This window comes from Corythoichthys intestinalis, chromosome 22 (genome assembly GCF_030265065.1).
Source record: "Corythoichthys intestinalis isolate RoL2023-P3 chromosome 22, ASM3026506v1, whole genome shotgun sequence".
In the NCBI taxonomy this organism is placed as follows: domain Eukaryota; kingdom Metazoa; phylum Chordata; class Actinopteri; order Syngnathiformes; family Syngnathidae; genus Corythoichthys; species Corythoichthys intestinalis.
This window is the reverse complement of record NC_080416.1, coordinates 34,699,811-34,722,389: the sequence shown is the minus strand read 5'-3', so window position 1 is coordinate 34,722,389 and position 22,579 is coordinate 34,699,811. Positions and strand designations below refer to the sequence as shown.

The 22,579-nt window shown below is 38.8% G+C and overlaps 1 protein-coding gene across 2 annotated transcripts in view; it reads right to left on the bottom strand.

The window, feature by feature from the left end:
- Positions 1–18,735, bottom strand: part of glcci1a (glucocorticoid induced 1a) — a 36,402-nt gene extending 17,667 nt beyond the window's left edge. Inside the window, exons 1-3 of one of the 2 annotated variants that reach the window (XM_057827570.1) lie at positions 18,409–18,735; positions 8,993–9,145; positions 1,983–2,199 (exon numbers count right to left, since the gene is read on the bottom strand). In XM_057827570.1, the coding sequence (XP_057683553.1) occupies positions 1,983–2,199; positions 8,993–9,136 (361 nt within the window). In that variant the 5' untranslated portion in view covers positions 9,137–9,145; positions 18,409–18,735. The remainder of the gene's footprint in view (positions 1–1,982; positions 2,200–8,992; positions 9,146–18,408) is intronic. The other variant, XM_057827569.1, reaches the window with a different exon arrangement.
- Positions 18,736–22,579: the final 3,844 nt, after the last annotated feature.

The window sequence follows — 22,579 nt, the reverse complement described above, 5'->3', positions numbered from 1 at the left end:
GGCCAGTGGCGAGCAAGTTACGGCTTGTCGTTCTGCTGCGGCCACAGGGGGCTAGCAGTGTTTGTCGCCGGGAATGAACGCCGAAAATAGCCCAAATTCTCGGTGGACAAAGCATCCGATGTCGGAGCGAGGGGTGGCTCGTGGCCAAGCCGAGGAAAGCGCATTCTCGGCGGGCACACAAATAAGACCGAGGGGATGGAAGTGACCACGGTGTGTGACAAGTCACCGGTCGTCAGCTGAGTGGTCTTATTGGTGGACAAGGAGCATTGTCATCCACAAAATGCAAGCCACTTCCATATTAAAACGAGTGCCATGATCCCAGTATTTGATATATAAAACAACTAGCTTACTCACTTCCTTGTCGGGCCAATGGTCCCACAGTTGTCGGACTTATTTTGGCCATTATCCGCAGTGAACGGGAACTTTTTGAAACCCAAAAAGGCCCACAACACGCTTCTCTCTGGTGCAGCAACAAAAGCCTGCAGCACATTGGGCTGTCGTGATGCGAAAAATAAACGAAATAATCCGCAAAATCAGCTGAATCCGCAGTCGTTCTGTATACTGTAGTATTGACGGTGTACTGCAGATGGTTAGCCCGCTCACGTCACATACGCATTCTTCGTCAATCCAGGAAGTCACTCATTTTCATGACACCGGATTAAAAAATTAAATAAATATATCGAGCGCTTCCACACACATCCAAGCGGTCCATTGAGAAGCATAAAATACCGTGGAAAATATCAATTAAACATGTCTTTTGCTGTCATAGGCACATTAAAGCTTACTCAGCCAATGTCTTTCACTTATAAAACATTGCCCCCTACAGGTAATATAGCACAACAGCATGCTTTTAATGTGGAACTAGGGGATATTTACAGCAGACGGGAGCGTCACTACAGTGAAAATTGAAGCAATTGTTTGTGGTTTAAAAAGAGTGTAATAAGCAAGTTCATCTTCTCGACTCTGCTTGTTGTATGACATCTCGGCCCAGCCTTCTTCCACTGAATGTTTGACAGGAATACGCCAAGAAAAAAACGAACCAGTCCTTCTGTCACAGGATGGTGCATTGCTGGAATCAAAGACGTGGGCGTTTTAACACGCTCATGTGCCGACGGCCAAACGCACGAACGAATATATCGCAGTCGGGAAAATTAAGGACCTCATTTTTATATACGGTGCGATTAATTGACTTTTTCCATATGGCGACAGGCTTATTGACAATTCACCAGACTCACATCATTGTACGACCGGCAGATTATGATAATTCTCAGTAAGATCTCATGGGAAACTGTTGATTTTATTAGGATCCTCTTTTAAACCTTTTAATGCCTGCAATATGAAGCAATTGTCAGAGAATCACAAAATTTGAAAAATAAGGTCTCAATGAAAACTTTTTTGCAAATTTGTAAAAAAAAAATTGTAAAAAAAAAAAAAATATATATATATACATATATATATATATATATATTTATATATATGTGTAATAAGCGCTCTAATATCTATAACCCTTGCTAAATCCTTTTTTTTCCTCATGGAACCTGCAGATGCATGAGTTGACTTGCATTCATTATTATTTTTTTTTTTGAGGAAAGATATTTCAAAATACTGAATTAGTCTCAAAACCATGAAATACTAAGTGTATCAAATGTGATACATTTGGCAAGAAGGGGTTAAATTTTATCCTGAGATGATGGTATTCCATTGAACGTCCTAGTTTTCAAGATGGGGTGGCTCCAGGGTCATTTTTTAAAATAGAGCATGGTTAATAGCCGTATCTCAGTTAATTCCCACAAAACCTGCCTTTACATGGTTTAAATCAGAAAAGACATCAGAAATAACCAAATTCATAGCCAATGAGAGAGAAGCGATGGCACAAAGGCAGAGCGCGGTGTCGCTTGCCGTTGGAGTCGCATCGCATTTTGGGTTTCAGCTCAACAGCAATGACTTTGGCATGTTGAGCCATGAAACAAAATGTTTACCACCTTTATCGGGATCATCCAGTAAATCCTCCGTGGAGTAAGGACTGCTGTCGTGTGATCCCGATGGACAGGCGGGTGAAAGGCAGGGTGAAAGACTGGAGCAACTGCTGGACCTCCCAGGGCCTAGGGGAATTTGGCTCTCAGTGCCCCTTGAGCTGCTGCTGCTGCTGCGTTGCTGGGGGGGAAAGGGCGCCCGGCGCCCATCGGGAACTTCAAGTGACTGTGTTACATGTGAAACAGCAGAGACATAACAGATAAAACAAAGTTGTTTTTTTGTTTGGAAATGAAATGAATCTGAAATTACAAAGGTACCTCGGCATACGAACACTTCTGGTAACAAAATATTCAGCTCACAAAAAGCTTTACAATACTATGACAATACTACGTACTGTAAAAGATACTGTACATCATTCCCACTGGCAGAAAATGTTAAAAATTCCATGAACGGGTCTGTATTGTCCTCGCTAAAACGTTGGCGCAGGACAGCGAGCTAACCTCAGAAAGCATGATACTAAATATCTGTGTGCTTAGCTGCCTTTATTGACATCCTGACATCGACGCTTTGCAGAGTGAAACTGAAAATAAAATGAAAAAAATCAGTCTCATCCTCAAGACAGCAATTATAACTTGCTGCTAATACAACAATAACACCTATGCAAATTGTTTGCATGTGTTAGCTCGTGCCTGCACATGGTCCAAACCAACTTCATAACTCGCTTTAAAGCTGTAATGTGAAGTAATTTCATAACATGCCAAATAGGGTCACAATTAAAGTAATTAAACATTGTCCAACAAATAAAGCATTAAAAAATAATTTATATGTTGTATATTTGACAAAATAATCGCATTTCCGAAGTTCGAGCCTAAAAGTGGACGAACCCAGAAGTGATACGTCACACCGAGAACAGCGATGGTAGCGCTCCATACGGCCGCCCTACAAAGCCCTTCAAACAATGCTTCAAACAGCGATATAAGTGATAGATCAAGCGCAAGTGAGGAGACCCAAGTTTTTGAAGAGTTGGAGGAAGAGGAGGAGGTGGGAATTTTATGTTGGACCGTACATGTATTAGCCAGACGCTAATCAGGATGCAAACAATGTGCCTAGACTACCTGACATTGAATGGAGACAAGACCCATCGAGATGACAAGATTGGTAAGATATAGGCTGTTATTATTTCCCTGATTTGAAGAGGCATTTGCACATAATTTTATGTTTTTGTTAGGGCTGTCAAACGATTAAAATTTTTAATCGAGTTAATTACAGCTTAAAAATTAATTAATTGTAATTAATCGCAATTAATCGCAATACAAACCATCTAATATGCCATATTTTTCTGTAAATTATATATATATTCTGTAAAATAAATTTTTGGAATGGAAAGATAAGACACAAGATGGATATATACATTCAACATACGGTACATAAGCACTGTAGTGGGCATTTCACTCTACTGTCCTCACTCCGAAGCGTCTACTTTTTCCAAAGCCAGACCGCTAGTGAACGACGCCTTAATAATCAGACTTCTTCCTTTTTCATCCGATTTATTAATAAAATGGCCTCAAACCATTGTCCTCTTTAGACCGTCGTAAAACTACAAAAAATAGTACACAAGCATTGCATTAGTAACAACGTTAGCTTAGCATGCTATACAGGTTCACTAAACATAAACAAAAAGCATCTCATACAAAAAATATAACATTTCACTTACTAACATAACACGCACATTCTTAACAACAACCATACTTACGGACAAATCTTGTCAGTATCATATAAGCACAACATTACAACGTAGGCGTCAGCCCGAGACGTCATGTAGCCATATTGAACTGGCAAGAAAACAATAAACCATGTCGCAAAGCGACCACAAGAGTTCGCTGTTAGACAGCACAAAAAATCTTGCTGTAAAACTTACCAAAAGGCAGAATACTGTCTGAGCGGGACATGTGCGTTAATTGCGTCAAATATTTTAACGTGATTAATTTTAAAAATTAATTACCGCGCGTTAACGCGATAATTTTGACAGCCCTAGTTTTTGTCTATCTGATGACATTGTTTAAAAAAAATAATAATCAGACTGCATGTTCATTTTGGCAGATCCGGCAGCGCTCATGCATATAAAATAATAATATAAAAACGTTGGGGGGGGGGGGGGGGGGGGGGGGGATGAGTCGCTGATGGCTTTCTCCACTTTATTGTGGCAACAATAAGAAAACAAAATAATAGCGGACTGCCGCCACATTCGACCGCAAAGTTTTGCTTCACGCTCATCTCCGCCTCGCCTCGAAGCTACTACTACTTCCTGGGGTTATCGGCAGGAAGTGGCGTCTAATGGCATGAGGAAATGTAGTTTTTTCACACAAGCGAACAGATTACAAAGCACCACTTCAGTGTTGTCCCGAGACTACATTTCCCATGATTCACTGCAGGACTTGAGCTGTCAACGTTCACATTTGACAGCATTCTGCCGCGGTCCTCCTCGCCAGCTGTTAGCTCGCCATTCACGCTCGTTTGCATTTGATCGCTAGTCTGATACACTCCCGCTTTTTTGGTGAGGTCTTTTGTGTTTATTCGTTATTGGATCGTTTTTGTTCACCACTGTAAATAAGAGCACTGAAGCAAGAAGGGGTAAGTTGCCATTTCTGTTCAACCCATTTTCTCCTGTTTTTTTTTTTTTAGCGTAAGAAGCTAGGTTAGTGGCTGTCTTTTCTTCGTTCTTTTTCATGATGAGGGTTTACTTAGCGGTTGGGGTTCAAGTGTAGATTCCTTTTGTTTGTTTGTTGTTTTGGCCTGGGCTTACCCTGAAGTCGCGCTTCATCTACATTTTGTACATATTGCCTTGAAAGGTGGAAAAGCTCTATATAAGTATAACACCATTTACCATTTACCATATTCATTGCGAGTTTGTTGTGTAAATTTTGTGCCACTTGTGAAATTGTGTGGCTCGTTTTATGTTACGCCCTTCACGAGCCGTCCTTGGGACGTAACACTAGCGAACACAACAACAACTATGCCACGACTATTGCCACGAGTTGGCTTTCGGCTAACGTCGCTAGCTTCTACTGTACATTCCACAACAGTTGGCAGCTCTGCTTTGACAAAGTCATCAGTCATCTATCCAAAAATCACACTTAATTTTTGGCAAATACTTGATCATAAGCAGACCGGTTAAGGAAGCAGGCATCTTCGAAGTGTTTGCAGCAGAGAAGACTACTCGATGATAGCGTGAAATTCATTCGCTTCGTGCGAACGAAAGATGTCCATTTACGTGCCCTGCTATCCTTTGGCCACTCATACAACTTTTCGTTTGAGTGAGAACAAAACATTGCCACACACCGCCGTGGCATCTTACCGAGAAGCAATGCAACAAAGAATACTATTCAATGGCGGACTTCCCTCGCACTTCCCGGTGTGACGTTATTTCCGAAGATTGCCGAAGAAAAGCATTTTCGTTGTCAAGGGCGTTGCTATGGGTTAAACAAAGAATCTGGAAGGGTTGCGTTAAAAAAAATAATGAAAATATGCTTATAATTGTTCAGCCATTTATATTATTCAAAAACATGGTTGGCCAACCTTAGTTCACATTTCCCCTTTAAGTGTCCAATGATAAGTGAAAACACACAACAAACAACATAAAACATACAAGCATTGCCTCTGTAGATGTTTTAAAAACATCAAAACTGACTACTACTTGTGTAAGAGTAATATCTTCAGTGTTGTCTGATAGAAATACATAATTAAATACCTGCAGAAATGTAAGGGGTGTACTCCATTGTTCATAATATTCAAAAATGTGTTCATAATCTCATAAATGCAAACACAATTTAATAGCCGTTCAACACAATTTCGCTTTTGCTTCCAGCTTAAGACACATTGGTCGCCTGCTGTAAACAGTGCGAATGAGTGTTTGACTTGTGCATGTACTGCACATGTGCCACTCACATCCTGTTGGTACTCACATTGGGTTGCAACAAGCCTCCTACTGGTCAGCTTTAGGCTTGTCATTACCAGATAATGACGGGCTACCGGATCGTGACAGATTGCTACTGCGCATGCTTGAACCAACGACATTTTCTCTTTAGTGATGACAGCAGATATAGATGTGTATGTGTTAGATTAAACGATTAAAAGAAGGGGGTGATACTCTTTTTTTATCTGGGTGGGGGGTGTTTTTTTTTTTTTTTAACCATCCAATGATTATGCCACAAATAGAAAGAAGTAAAGACAATGCCTTCAAATGCTGAAACCGTTTTAATATACATGTGTAGAACATATATTCAAACAAACTACAGTCCCCGGGTTACAAACGACTTCTGTTCCTACGCTGGCGACGTAAACCGAATTTCCCCGTAAGTCGCAATTAACCCGTTAAGTACCCCAAAAATAACTATCCCAAAAGTCCAAAAGTATTGTATTTTGTTACATTATGGAGGATACACTGCCCTCTCGTGTCAGCGTTGGGCCTGCCCGGACTGTCGCCTTATGACTGAGGAGCAAACTCTTGTCTGACATGGATAAAGCACAGCTGTGCTCTGGTTTGGCCCACATGAGGCAGTAAGTTGTTTCAGCTAATATATGTTTGTGTATGCATTTGTAATTAAGATCACAGCTACAGTTAGTGGAGTTACGCATGAGCGATTTGCTATGAGAATTGTAAATACATTAGCCTTCGTAGCATTTAAGCTGGCAGACTTTTGTTGGGCAAATTAAGCTAAATTAGTCGACTAAAATTACGTATTGATCAGACTAGATAGACGTTTGAACACCAATTGTTTTGTGTCAAGTGTTTTATTGTTAAAATGCATGTCGTTTTGAACATAAGTGTACATATACAGTATGTGTTACAGCTTTACAAATTGTCAAAAGTGAAGGAAGTAAAAAACTTCAAAAAGCACAATTGCCTTGTTTAATGTCTGTAAAGCTGAACAACTTCATATTTAGTGAGGGCAGAACACGCCATATTAATAAAGTTAAGTAAAAAATAAGATACTGCAAAGTACAATAATGTATTGTTTACGCGACAAAAAAAAAAAAAAAAAACAAGAAAAAAACCCAGACTGGAGACAAAATGGCGGACGAGACATGGTTTGACATGTGGGTTTAATAATGTTTTGTTTATGTCTGAATTTTACTTATTAGGGACATCGCTGCACCGTAAAAAAAATCTTATGATAGGTGCTGGATTGCAAGCAACTTTCAGGTGCATACCGCCATCTAGTGTACAAGAATATGCAGCGCCTATGCCTTTATCCTTACAATCTATACGAAACTTATAGGGAAAGTCTGAATTTTTGACATTAGGCTTAATCTTCGAGTTAGCGGGGGTTTAATTACTTGGTAAAGTTGATTTCAACAAATTCCGTGTAGTTAGTTAGTTATTTATTAGTTTCAGGGCTTCGGAGTGGCAAAGCTAGCGCGAGTCAATGGGCCCGTCCTAGCATGGCAATAAAAAACAATATATGCACGAATGAAAATCACCGATGACCTATGCAATCCATAGTGTTGGCGATGTTTTCAGGATGAAGTTATTAAAGCTTACCATTGCATGTCAGTAACTGTAGTATGACTATGAACAGCAACATTTGTAATCCAATAATTGCTCTGTAGGCAACAGGCTGAAGAGATGAGTGATATTTTTTCCACCGGTGTGTTTATGTCGTAGCCAGCAGCATTTTCCACAATTTGTATTGTTTCTCGTTCTTCATAGGGAATTTGTGGAAACTCATTTGCCCATTTCTTCTGTCCGTTTCTACAGCCTCTAAAACTTTTCTCTAAAACTTCAGTCAAGACTAATACTGCATTCGAGGAAGGTGGGAAGTCGGAGTTCCCCAACCTCCGACCAAATCGCGAAGTCAGGAAAAAAAAGTACCCCGACTTCATGAGTTACTTCAATCAGACGTCACTCGACGAAATGAGCTGCCCGTCGAAAAGCACACCATCAATAGTAACACTAAAGAAGACAGTTCACAGTGTGGTCTATTTACCTTTGCGGTCCTTTTTCCTCCACTATTTGATCGTTTACGAGAAAGCAGGTTTGCTGGAGGTCCACATGTCTTTTGATGGCCCAGACAAAAAAAAAACGATTGAAACGCTTTGAGGTGGCAACTTGTACCATCTGAGTGGGCTAAGTACGACTTCCCACCTTCCTCGAATGCAGCACGAGCAAGAGTGGCCGAAGCACTCCTCTCTATTGCGGTCGCAACGCGGGTAAAAAAAAAAAAAAAAGTCCCGCAGAAATAAATGAATTACGGCAATTTGGTGTTGGCCGCATGGATGTTTTGAACAACAATCTGCATTTTGAATTTATTTGACTATGGTAGATCTGTTAATGTTGTTTTTTTATTGGCATGCTAGGACAGGACCATTGACTCGCGCTAGTTTAGCCACTCGGGGGCCGTGAAATTAATAAACAACTAACAAACTTCATGGAATTTGTTGAAATCAACTCCACCGACTAAGTAAACCCCCGCTGGCTCGAAGATTAAGCCTAATGTCAAAAATTCTGAACTTCTGCTTTAATGTCTTTTAAGTATTTTAAACAGTGCAGTTTAAACAGTTTTCCTCTACCGCCATCCCAAGTAAACTCTTCAGAGACCATTACAATCCCCCCAAAAAAGAAAAATTTATATTTATTTTTTAATCAACCATGTACAGTACATATCTACATCTCCCATCATCCCTCGAGAGGAAATGGCGTTGGTTTCTCGCATGCACAGTAGCAATCTGTCGCAATCCGCTAGCCCGTCACGATTGGGTAGTGGCTTGCTAGTTTTGTAAATATTGTAAGATTTTTTTATCTTGAATGGGAGAATATGCTATGTTGCTTTAGCCTTTTAAAGTGTTTACTGAGCGATCCTTGCACTCTAAATGTAAATGTAGCGTTAGCTTTAGCATAGCGAGCGTTCTCTTAAGCTCCCACTCAATTTGAATATGTGTTAAGAAGTGTTTTGTGAATTAAAATCAACAAAGAATAGACACATAATTAGAAACATGAGAGAAAAAAATGGAGCCCTACCTTTAACTCCTCCTTCTCGCCATGGTCTTTGATAAAGACCTTCTCTAGCTCATGGTTGATGCCCTCCATGCTGCTGGGTACCCGGGAGATTGAGGGCTTCGACACGGTTATGTTGGACAATGGCATCTGGACCGACTTCGACATGGAAAGGCGCTAATGCAAAGAGAAACGTCTCAGCATTTGTAATACCATGATTAAAACACACTTATATCTAATCACTGACCAATTGAAAATTTTAGTAAAATATAAAATAGTAGCTTTGCTGTGGTATGTAAACACCTGTTGGTTTGGGTGCATTTGAGGGGGTTACTTCCTATTGATTTGGTCACTTCCTGTTGATTTTGGGGCATTTCAGGGTCACTTTCTTTTGATTTGGGGGCATTTTGGGGTCATTTCCTATTGATATTAGGTTACTTCCTTCTGATTAGGGGGTATTTCTGGGTCATTTTGTGTTTAAACTAGGGCTGTCAAACGATTAAAATTTTTAATCGAGTTAATCGCGGCATAGAATTAATTAATCGTAATTAATCGCAATTGCAACTAGAGATGTACCGATCCGATATTTGGATCGGATCGGACGCCGATATGGGCAAAAAAATGCGCATCGGTATCGGATCGGAACACGGGAAAAATTCCGATCCAGACTTCCGATCCAGTTTTTTTTTTTTTTAAGTCCGGTCCGGGTTTTCCAGCGCACCGATTTACATAATCCATTCACGTTTTTGCTTCGGTTTCCCTAAAATCCGGTCCGCATTTTACGGCACACCTTCAACACACTACATTTACATGACCGTCTGCCAATTTACCGAGAGATTTTATCGGTAAAAATTTCAGCTGTATGGGATCAATTCACCTTAAAGGATGACAGAGACGAAGAGGCAGAGAGCAACATATGCCACAATAAAGTCAAGCATAGTGGTAAAGCTGTAAGAAGTTTTAATGCAACCAACCTAATCAAGCATTTAGCGAAATACCACCACAAACAATATGAGGAGTATGTTGAGAAAACCGAAGACAAAAACAAAGGTCCTACGCAACTAACACGGGCAGAAACTTTTGCTATGCGTGACAAACTGGCACTCACCCAGGGAATAACAAGAGTCATTGCCGAAGAATTCATTCTGGATGACGAGCCATTATCTCATGTGATTAGACGCACCATCCAACACGCGATTCGGCCGCTGAAGATTCGAGAACGATTCACAAACATCCAAATTCCGATTATTGAAATATGTCAAGTAAAGCGGAACTAATACATAGCGCAGTCTTCGGGACGCAATGAGAAACTGACCGCATTGCGTCCCGAAAGTAAACATAACTTGTCTTAGACCCAGGTAATGCCAATGCTCAACTCACGGCTTTAGCTCAACTCATGCCGCTGGACAAAAAACACAAGAATACCTGACTTCTGCTGACAGCTGCAACAAACTACGTCAACGTCGTTTTACTGGAGATAATAGATATCTTATGTATATAGAACCAGATGCTACACGACAGACTCGACTGCGTTAGCAACATTGAAGTATTGAAAACCAGATGCGTTAGTAAACAGCCGCCATCTTAAAACAGAAGACTTCCCTAGTAGGCTGTTGTGAACCTTCCAAGCGAACCTAATTAACTTTTTATCTAAAATACTCCTAAATCGGCAAAATCTTGACTTGAATCTATCTTCAAAACAGTTTTAAAACTTTCATATGTCGAAAGTAGACAGAAAGGAAATTATGGAATAACGGGAGCAATTTTAACAACTTTAACAGTTGATTCGCAAAATTAAGTGAATTGAATGTAGTTTAAAGCTGCTGATACAGAATGGGGACTTGAGTATTTTATTTACTGTTTTAAAATGTTAACTTGATACTGAAATAGTCGTTTATTTAAACCTGAGAGGCTTTTTATACAATTTTTGTAACTAATGCACGAAACATTAAAAGCATCTAAAAGCTTGGGGGATTTGTTGGATTTTCCACTGAGGTTGTTGGTGTGTTTTGCTTTTTTAAGACAGTTTACAATAAGAGTGTGACAATATCTCGATACAGCGATATATCGCGATATTTTGCAACCCGATCGGTTATCGATATGCTCCCGCCAAGCATCGATACTTTTATTTGACATATTGGCCATAAAATGGAGTATGGATGCTGTAAACTGCTCAATGTTTGTTGAGCAATTCCTTGGCGGTCCACTAGGGGCGCTTAACAGTGGCGGTGAAGGTAAAGTGCGCACAAGTCGCCTATAGAAGAAGAGCGATCCCAAGTGGGTTGAAAAAAAAAAATAAAACTTCGTGAGAACGGTGGAGGAAAAAGTGAGAAAAATATTGCTGAAAATCACACATGTGGACACACTTTGGATTTTACACCAACAATAAAGGAAGTAAGGTGAACAAGGACTTCGCTGTATGCAAGAATTGTCTAATAAAATAAGGTTCACTGGCAGCTGGTGACTAATTGAACACCGGATTTCTGTGGCGCATCACTTGAGGTAGGAAACTTTTGCAATGTACTAGTAATTGATTTTTTTCATTTAAATGTATTATTTTGATGACATATTTGAGAACCACTTTCCATCTAGTTTACTACACAAACTGTTATGACTGCCATTTTGATACAATAAGCTATAAAAACGGTTTGAATAGCTTCCAAGATATATTAGGTGACGTGCATGATAATTAATGTGTCCTACATATTAAAAACAGGTAATTATTGCATTTTTAATTTCTATTCATTCAATTCATATTTTTTTTTTAATTCACTCAATACTTCCAACACACACAAAAAAATCAGAATTTCAACTCAAAAGCTATTGAGTAGCTAATGTTTTTTATTTATTTTGTTTTTAAGTTGAGGAAGAATGTGACTGAGTCTGACGTCACAAATGCTGAAGCAGATGGTGGAAGTGCTCAAACCAATGCTTTTGACAACAAAGGTCATATACAAAGAAAAGACCCACCAATTTTATCATTGCTCCACTCAAAGCTCAACTGCTGACTGACACTCACAGCACTGTTAAAAATTTTCAAAAGATTGAAAACTTAAGAAATTAAGGGTGCCATTCATCATGATTTCGCCAAGAAATATCAGTGGTTGTGGTTTGTTTCCTCTATATGTGCAGGTACACAATTATCAGTAGATTTATATTTTACAGCAATGTTACACTGAAAAGGTGTCAATGTTTAATAAATGACTTAAACAGTATTTTTTCTATGTTGAAATATGTTTTTTTCGTTTCAACAGTTGTATCGTAGAATATCATCTATCAAATTTCTGACCAATATATCGATATTTGCTGTATCGTGATATCGTGAGATAATCGTTATCGTGAGCCTTGTATCGCGAATCGTATCGTATCGTGAGGTGCCTTGAGGTTCCCACTCCTAGTTTACAATATCATTTGCACGTTTTACTGACTGACTATGCCATTTCTGTTTGTTATTTATAATGTTTTGTGTTTGTCACTGAATAAACAGGTCAGTTTCTTGTTACCAACCGTTGTGTGTTATTCAAACTCACCTAATTCAGCTGGCTAGTTGTTATCAAGGGTACTAAAACCTTTTTCAACATGAGTCTGACAACTAAGTAAGGAGGCTAAATAACTTTAAACTTTAACACATGCTCAGATAGGTCGGTATCGGCCGGTATCGGTATCGGATCGGAAGTGCAAAACAATATCGGTATCAGATCGGAAGTGCAAAAACCTGGATCGGGACATCCCTAATTCAAACCATCTCTAAAATATGCCATATTATATGCAATAAATCCACAAGATGGCATTAACATTATTAACATTCTTCCTGTTAAAGGGATCCACGGATTGAAAGACTTGTAGTTCTTAAAAGATGATGCTGGTACAAGTTATAGTAATTTTATATTAAAACCTCTCTTAATGTTTTCGTTTTAATAAAATTTGAAAAATTTTCAATAGAAATAGAAGTCTTTCAATAGAAAGACTTGAATTTCTTAAAAGATGATGTTAGTACAAGTTATAGTAATTTTATATTAAAACTCCTCTTAATGTTTTCGTTTTAATAAAATTTGAAAAATTTTCAATCCAGAAATAAACTAGCAGCTCGCCATTGTTGACGTCGCCGAGCGGTGACGTCACATGGGCTCCCTGCCGTTCTTCCACAGTGTCTTTAACTACGTAAGGTAGTGATTGAAATACACCACACGGTGTCAATGGTGAGTTTTAAATCAATTAGAGATGGAGCCAGCGAGTGCGTTTTGTCCCTCGACTGACGCCGTAGTTTCCAGGGTTCATTGTACCTTACGTTCTGAGTGCTGGCTTCACAACGTACGAGAGCTCTGATAGTTTGTATATTGCGACTAAATATTGCCATCCAGTGTATTTGTTGAGCTACACTAAATGTTTGAATAGAGTTTGACCAAAGTCTGAGTAAGTTTTGTGTATATTTTGCATAGCTATTTTGATTGGGAATGCCAGTTCTCTTTGTTGTTTAACTGTGTGAGAATAGGGCCTCATTAATACAGATTGAAGCGCTTTTCTTTTTGTGAACTTTTTTTTTTTTTTTTGAGAGATAGGAATACTATGTTTTTGTGCTTTCACTAAATGATACTTATGTTTGTTGTGACGGAGTTGCCAAAGCTTATGCCAATAAACGGTGTGGTCCAATGAACACCTGTGTCCACTCGCCTTTCTCTGCCTCTTAGCTCTCAATGTGCACAAAACGGTGTCACTGTAATCTGTTTGAGGCAATGCATGAGCTGGTCCTTCTGCGCATGCGTTAAATGTTCAAATATTTGAACATGATTAATTTAAAAAATTAATTACCGCCCGTTAATGCGATAAATTTGACAGCACAAGTTTAAACCTGATAACTTTCTGTTCATTTGGAAGTATTTCAGGGTCACTTGTACAGATCTTTTTCCTTTGATTCATATAAACATATATCTGTTCATTTCACATTGTTATACAATTCCCAATAGCACTGTTTGTTTCTACTTTGTGAACACCGTGGATAAGTACTGACTTTTTTCTTCTTTACTTACTATCTATATGGTCACTTCCTGTTGATTTGGGGGCATATCAGGATCACTTCCTGTTGATTTTGGGTTACTGAAAAGGAAATGACTCTAGAATGTCCCCAAATGAATAGGAAGTGACTCAAAATCAACAGGAAGTGACCTGTAAATGCCCTATATATGAACAGGAAGTAAATGCCCAAAAATACTGGCAGTGAAGGCTCGAGTTAAAATGCCATTGAAGGCGCTAGACGTCTAATCCAGTCAAAATTATTTGGATGTCTAGCAGCCAGTGAGCTAACACTATCCTAATGAAAGATTTTGGTAGCAACCCAGATAGCAGACCAAATGTTGATTTTCCATCAAAATCATCAGTATGTTGACATTAAGATTTTCGACAATAAACAATGTTGAATCAATGTTGCAAATATCGATGACACATGGCAGTGACATTGAAACAACGTTGTTCTATGGTATGGCAATGGTTGGGTTAACATTGTTTTATAGTTGATGAAATAATGTTGACAAATAGTTGATGTTTGACTGCCCCGGAAATATGATTTAAAAGTCATCGAATTATGGATGAGTGGGAGTTATGGTCAAAAAATAGTTGAGTTCGCGGTTGAGCGGGAAGATAGCGTATCACCTCAAACAAACTCCACAGGAAACGCCTCATTTAAGGACAGCCATAGTTAAAGGTAAGCCTGTTGATTTTCCTTGATCAGCAATGATGTCTTACGGTAGAATAAACCGTGTTTGTCATCAAAGTTGTATAGAAAATGGTTTGCCTGGCACAACGTGACAAAGTTGCCGAAATTTTAAGAAACGGTGCATTTGCTGTGATTGGCATACAAGTGAAGACCTACTTAGCCTGGATATTAGCTAAGTAGAACTTAGTTCAGGCAGACATTATTCTTTTTCCAATTAAAGCGCTAAAATCACTCGATATGACGCAATCAAGTCTTGTCTAAATTAATTTATCGAACACCAAGACTGTATGGTCATTTTTACATCGTAGCTAGCTAACTAGCTAGCTCCGTTCTCATATGTAGCCCTAATTTGGTTTGGGATTTGTTGAGAAACTCACTTCACCACAAAATAATGAAGTATGTTAAACTAACCTATGATACCTGGTTGAATTCCTTGATATGAATTACCTGTGAATGCTGGTTTGTTGGTATTTTTCAGATTCACTGAAGATAGGGATGGACGCGTCGCAATATGCATTTGCTACTATTGTGCAGAAGTGGCTACGCTATGCCCCAGACCGCGCTGGTGGCAAAGTTCAACGCGAAGCTCGTCAGATTGAGCCAGAGGTTTAAGTTTGAAATAACTTTACTAAGCCTTAATGAAGTTTTCTATTGTTGTGACTAAATTAAAAATAATTTGAAATCTAGCCAAGTTTGTATTTTAGCTATTTATTTCTTCATTATTAAATCATTTATTTGATATACATCTATATATTTTTTTATTGTTTATGTATAATATCTTATTAGTCAGCCTGGCTGTTTCTTCTGTCTGTAAATATAGCAGGACCTATGGGCATATTTGAAAGCATTAATAGCATCATGGGTGAAAATGAATGAAAACACAACATTGATTCAGCGTTGTTCCAATATTATTAATAATCGAAATGACATTTAGGTTTTGTAAGGATTTCAACGGTGGAACAACATGAATCGAGGGTGCAAAAGTGATGACAAATCAACGTCGGGTGTCAATGTTTCAACATCATTTCATCACGTCTGTCTACTATCTGGGTATATGGCGGAAAACACAGACAAGACTGAAAAAGCAGTTTCTGCTCTTGCACTCCTCTTTAAAACAAACTGCTGTATTTTAAGCCAAAACAACTGTTGTTTTTGTTAGAACAATATGTCTATATGGTGCCATAGCAGATTCATGGCACATTAAGCCACCGAACTATTTTTAATTTGTCCGTTTTACCCTGAGAACCCCCGTTTACAGACGTTGCGAAACCGCTTTTGTTTCAACCCAGCCATAAAACGAAGGTAATTAATCATATTCATTATTCAAAATGTGTCGTTTTTAGCTTAGAATCATTCATTGGTGTCTAATATTTAGTTTGAAAAAAAAAAAAAAAAAACGACTTTAAAAAATGAGTAACTCGCATATTTTGAACTTTTAAACAAATTACGTCACAATTTTTTAAAAAATGGCGTCTGTAAAAAAAAAGTCACGGATATCTACCTCATAACTATTGCCTAATTGTATTTTTTCGTTCCTGTCGCATTTTCCCCAATATTTTAGATCAGGGGTGTCCAAACTTTTTGCAAAGGGGGCCAGATTTGGTGTGGGAAAAAATGTGGAGGGCCGACCTTGGCTGACGTACTTTACATAGAACAATATATTTAAGCAAATTTTAGTAAGCCATTCTGTGTGTCACATTTGTTTTGTTATTTTTTTTAAATTAATAGCTTCAACAATCTCGCAACTAGCCTATGTGGCGTTCTCTTTCGACTCTCGGGATCTAGCTTCAAGTTTCTTCAATTTCTCGCTGCGTATCTTCGCTGTAATCTTGTCGTACATGTCAGCGTGTCTTGTTTGGAAATATCGCCTCACATTGAACTCTTTAAAAACAGCGACTGGTGCTTTGCAAATGAGGCAGACACAGTTGTTGCGTATTTTAGTGAAGAAATAGTCCAATTTCCACCTATCTTTGAAGCGTCAGCCGTCGCTGTCAACTTTTTTCTTTTTGTTGATTGTTGCCATTTTAGAAAATTGGAAGTCAAGAGTCACACGGGGAAATGTTTCTTAAAGGGCTGCTGTCTTTTAGTGGGTAAATGAGGAGCAGAATTTGTGTAAGCTACTTAATATGCTGGTAGCAGTACTGCTGACCAATTTATTAAGTCTGTGTGCAGGCCAAACATTATTGATCTTATGACAGAGGCTGGGGCCGGATGAAATTTCCCACGGGCCGCATTTGGCCCCCGGGCCGCACTTTGGACATGTCTGTTTTAGATGATAAATAATCGATCCAAACAAAAAAAAAATTGAAAAAAAAAAAAAACGTTTAAAAGGGTGAATATACGAAAAAACAAATCTCGACCACTCCTTGATGTCTGTGATTTCGGCATCGCGACCCTTGTTACATTACCATGTTTCACCCATAAAATCCCCAAAAATCCGGCTGTGGCAGTTTACAGCTGTGTCTTGACGCTCAGTGATACATGCTACATGGAGTTTTTGGATCGAAACAAGGTAAGTACGCGATAATGTCTCCTTAAAGTCATGGCGTCTGTAATTCTGCTCTCGTGTACTCTCACCTCCAGATAGGATTTTGCTGTTTAAAAAACATTAAAAAAAAAAAAAAAAAAAAGCCCTCCTGTTCAAAATGTTTCTTCCCCCAGAAAATTGAGATTTTAAGCTTTCCAATGATGTATCACACACATGAATAACGGACAATTTTGAAAGTTGGCTAATTTGGGGGTCTCAGAGCAGAACTTCAAGTCACCTGAGTGTTTTCCACCATATTTAATTATATTACTAGCTGTAGTGGGTAGTTGCCAACAACTACAGCAATTAGAATGAGGTGTTTCCATCGATTTTTAGTGACTACTATAAATATTCTGTCCCTTAGATGTCCCCTACTTCTCCAGATATGATGAAGTACTAGCCTTCCATTGCTACCCACTACAGCAATCATAATGAGAAAGGTGTCAAAATAGACTTCTGCTTAATATTTTTGACAATTTATTTCATTTGTTTCTCTGTGAGGCAGACTTTTACTTGCTTTTTTGCCTCATAAATGTTTAATTCCGACTGTAATATGAATTCTAGGCATGAGCCTGCCTCGGTGTACGTCACTGATACATATAAGTGGTACCAAAGCTAGGACAGCCCAGACCCGATGACCTAATTAGACAGCTAACAAACTAGCCATCACAACAATTATCGCGAGTAAACAGAACGGTTCCATGTATTGTACAGTATAAAAACTCTCTCAGGTAAACATTCAATTGTCACTGCTTTGTCGTATTAATGAAATTACAGACACGTTGTCAAATGTAAAAAACTTCCCTCTAATGGTGGATAGTGCGTGTTACAAATAGACGTGCAAATAATTTAGACGCCGCCATCATTTTTGATGATAAATGCTGATCTACCACATCCATCATTATAAATCCTCACCAAAACAAAATGCCGCGTCTGACGATGATGACGTTAAGAAGCAACTAAGTGGAGACTGAAATAAATGGTTCACTGGTGACCTAATACACACGTCGGCTGCTATGCATTATATAAAATAAACTGCGGTTTCGAAACTCCGTAACGTCTCTACTACTGCCTCATCCTTAAAATGCTATATTTTTCGATCGGTACTAGCGTCACTCCACTAAAAGGAGACAGAACGCTACTTAGCTTAGCACTGTGCTATCCAAACGATGATAGGTGTGTTGCAAATACGATTTGCATTACCTTCAGATGATGAAAATAGGAATGTGCGTGTTGGTGAGCTCGTGCTCATCGAAGGTCAGAGTCTGTGTGCACCCGCCACTTGCCCACTCCGTCCGATCTGCGCCTGCCTGCCTGCACCCGGGCTGGCGGGACTGGAGCCGAGCGACCGGACGAGTCAATCCAGTGTTGTTTCCAGCTACCGATGGGGAACATAACACGGTTGGGGTGTGCTGCTTTCCACGCAAAGTCTTCTACGGCCACATGGCGCGCATGAGTCTGCAGCTGGATCACGATGTAAGAGGAAAAAAACAGAGGATGAAAGTAAGACTCTCCAAGAGTGATCACAATGATGATGCGGATTCAGATGAACTTAAATAGCTCCGGTTCCATCCTATCACCATTTTACATTTGCCATGATTATTTTAGTTCAGCAAAATCAAAACAACCATATAAAATAACGACAGGCCAAAAAATTCACCCAAGTAAGAGTAACGTTACATAAAAAATAATACAAAAGTAACAGTTTTCACCCCCCCCCCCCAAAAGATATCCAAGTAAAAAAATTAAGACTTCGAACGAGGTCTTTTTTTTTTTTTAATTACATTTTGAACGATTGTATATTTTGTTTCTCAGCACATCTGTATAAACTATTGCTATTATACCGTACTACCAGGGCGTTACTAGATCTAATACATGGGCACTGGCGAACGAGCCAAAACAATATATATACATATTTTTACTACTTGTCTGTCATAAAAAGTCAGAAATAGCATTTTAAACTATATGCAATCAGACCAAAATGCAAGTTTCTGTTAAAAAAAAAAAAAGTGTCTTTTTTTGTTTTTCAGCCATCAGCATTCAAAATTAAAATTAGCACATCCCTTGTTCATATTCAATTCACCTCTGCTTCATGCTCATCAACTTCCATCTCTCCTTCACTTCTTCCTACACTCTGCTGCTCTACTTTGTCTTGACAGAAATGGGGATATATTACTGTAACCGTTATGCAATTAATTAGTGTTTCTCAACTGGTAAGTTGTGACCCAAAAGTGGTTTATGTTGCCAAGGTGGGTTACCTAGCTTACCTTTCTCATTCCTCCTTGATGCAAGCAAATAACTTTATAATATCCATTTGCAAGAGTAATGCTGTTTGAGTCAAAAATAAATTCAAAATAAGATATCTTGTCACAGAATATGGTGACCATTGTAACAAATAAAATGTTTTTAAAACATCTGGAAATGATGATGAGCACACATACAAAATTGTTAGAGGTTATATCCCAAATGTAGACAATTAGTTCATACAGATTGATTCTATTCATTTTGGTTATATAAACACATACCAATAAACAGCACCAGTATTGATACAGTTCAAATACCACATATCAAAACAACACAATATTAGACAAATCTCGAGTGAGAGTCTCTCACTCAAATTGCATCGAATTGTCAATGTATTCATGACTAGTTAGCTAAAAGACTGCAGCTAATCTGCGACTTCAAGTTGTGAGCAGAGTAGTTCACGACCTTTATCTGCCCGATACTTAAAGAGTACAGTTGAACCATCTAAATTCACAATTCATGTGAACAGGCCAGGTACGTGCAGAGGGGGGCAGAGGGGGCTTGAGCACCTGCCCCTTTGCCTCTACATGCCCCTTTTGACTGGGCTTTTTTTTTTTTTGGGTGCGTATGTGTGTGCTGGCTGACTGTGCAGGCACGCCATCGAGTACTTGAACACTGAAGAAAAGACCTTTAAAAAAAATAATAAAAAGCTGTTAAGCCGCCGCATTAACCCACCCCCCTTCCCTCCTGCACGCTGTTCCTCTGTGACCTGGGTGTGTGGTGAGGAGTCTGAGGACATATGGTGATTGAAAACAGAAGGTGTTACCTTATTGTACCGTGTTTGACCAAATAGTTAAAATTCTTACACCAGGTTTATTGTAGGGATTGTTTACAATAATTAATAATACGTCATTTTGTCTTATATAGTTTTCTACTTTAATAATTAATTAGCCCCCACTCCATGGCTATTTCGATCAGTGTGTCTATACTCTCTATAGGCAACCATATTTGTCCATTCTCTTCACGTTATCAAGAAATGTACACATCTTTAAATTCTCGTTTCAATCTAAATTTAACGTTTGCAATCCATCCCTTTATTTCATTTTCTGTGATTCCGGTGTTTGTATTAATCTTAATGTGATAATTTGGTAATTACATTTTTATGTATTTTGTGGTTAAAAATTATATTGTTGTATTGTTCCCGCTAGTCACCCTTATTGCGTGTTCTCTCCTCTCTCTCCTCACAACGTTATTGAGAAAGAAATCAAGAAAGCTTAAAAAAAAAAAAAAAAGCCACCAGGGAATCTGAATTTTTAAATTTAAGATTTATATATCATTATGTAGACATACCTTGTAAGGAAAGGAGCTTGAGGTATAGAAATAAGAGCTTGATGAGGCTGCTAAAGGCAGTGGATCCCTCATCAGCTGGGTGAAGAGCACAATAGGGAAGAATGACAGTTTTCAAGGATATTAAGGTATAAAATACAACAATTATAAACACAATTACAATGCCTTTTGTATATAACATTTTATGTCATTACTTTGTTACAGAGTTGTCAAATATGCATAATAATGAAATAATATTTTTGAAAAAATTGCTGATGGTGGCTCAGGCTACTTCTACACTAGGACGGATAATGGCCTTAAACGTGTAATTATTTGGACGATATGGCATGTCGGGTACACTAGTATGCCTATTATTTGGATTTGTTGTTAGATAATGTAAGCGGGTAATATTACCCGCCGTTTAATATGGACTGCTGTCTCCGTACAACAATCAGATACTGAGGAAATGACATCATGCCATCACCATTTGTAGTGCGGCATGACGGCATCGTAAACAATGGAGGCGTACGATCACGATGTGGCATTCCTGCTCCATTATTCTTTAACACACATTTTTCTTGAACCTTCAAACCACGTCTCAATAATATGCTTCAATTCAGTGCCCATTTGTGGTCCTTCCATCGCGTATGTTGCAGGGATGAACGTTTTTTAGAGCACCGTAAACGTAATTGTGAACAGGTATAAAAATAGTCGGCAAAATACCCTAGACAAAATTATCTGTCCTAGTGTACACGTAGCCTCAGTGAACATCTGATGTGGTTTGTTCTCAGATGAACAAGTTAAGGAAGGAAGTTTTGATCTAGAGATTGAAGGAAGAAAAAAGGCAAAGACTGAGTCACAGCCAGAAAGTGTTGATGACAGTGTTGATTTCTATTTACTATTCCCCCCTATCAATTAAAGTTTGTCACCGTCACAGCCAATTATACTGTAAATCTGGTTAAAATGGAAGTTATGTTGTTGTAATGTGTATTAAATTTTTGTTCATGTGCCCCTTTTGATCTATGAGCACCTGCCCCTACATCGGTCTCTGCACGGCCCTGGAATAGGCAACCAAACAAACATCAACACAGAGGTAAAAACGAATAAGGATGGGCAGCTTATCCTGCACTAACCTATAAAGCAGTTGGGAAGATGTCACTTGCACCGTCGACTTTATGATTGGCAGTTTGGCACACGCACCGTAATATTAATGCTGCATTCATGTGTTGTTGGAGTAATACAAAAAATGATTATCTATGCATGGTGTCTATACAAAGTGCCAAACAGTCCCACGACTTGTGATGAATTGTTGGAGCATTAAAATAGGTTGCCCATCTTTGTAGCAACCATGTTCTATGCTATCTGAGCCAAACAACCATGTACAAATAAGAGTTGCTACACTCTCTGATCTCATCACGGGTGGTCACGTGGTCACATGTAGGACTGAATAGTTCCAGGCAGCGCTGTAATGGTTTTCGATGGAACTGACAGCTGTAATTGCTGCATTTATAGTGAAAATTGATAAAATCACGTATCTAAGTATTTGTTTGATTATCTCATTGAGGATCCGCCATTTTCCAAGCGATGTCTGGAACTATTGAGGCTCCATTGCCCAGAAGTAAAATTGTATAATGGATCCCTATGGAAGTGTAGCAACTCTCTTTCTACAAGGCTCTGTGTGCATTCAAATTAGAGGTGGGGTCAGTGTGCTTGTTGCCCCGCCCCTAAAACCGCCAGTGCTGATTTGTATCATGGAGTCACGTGAACTGGTCAAGCCACTGTGGGCATCTCCAACAAAATAAAT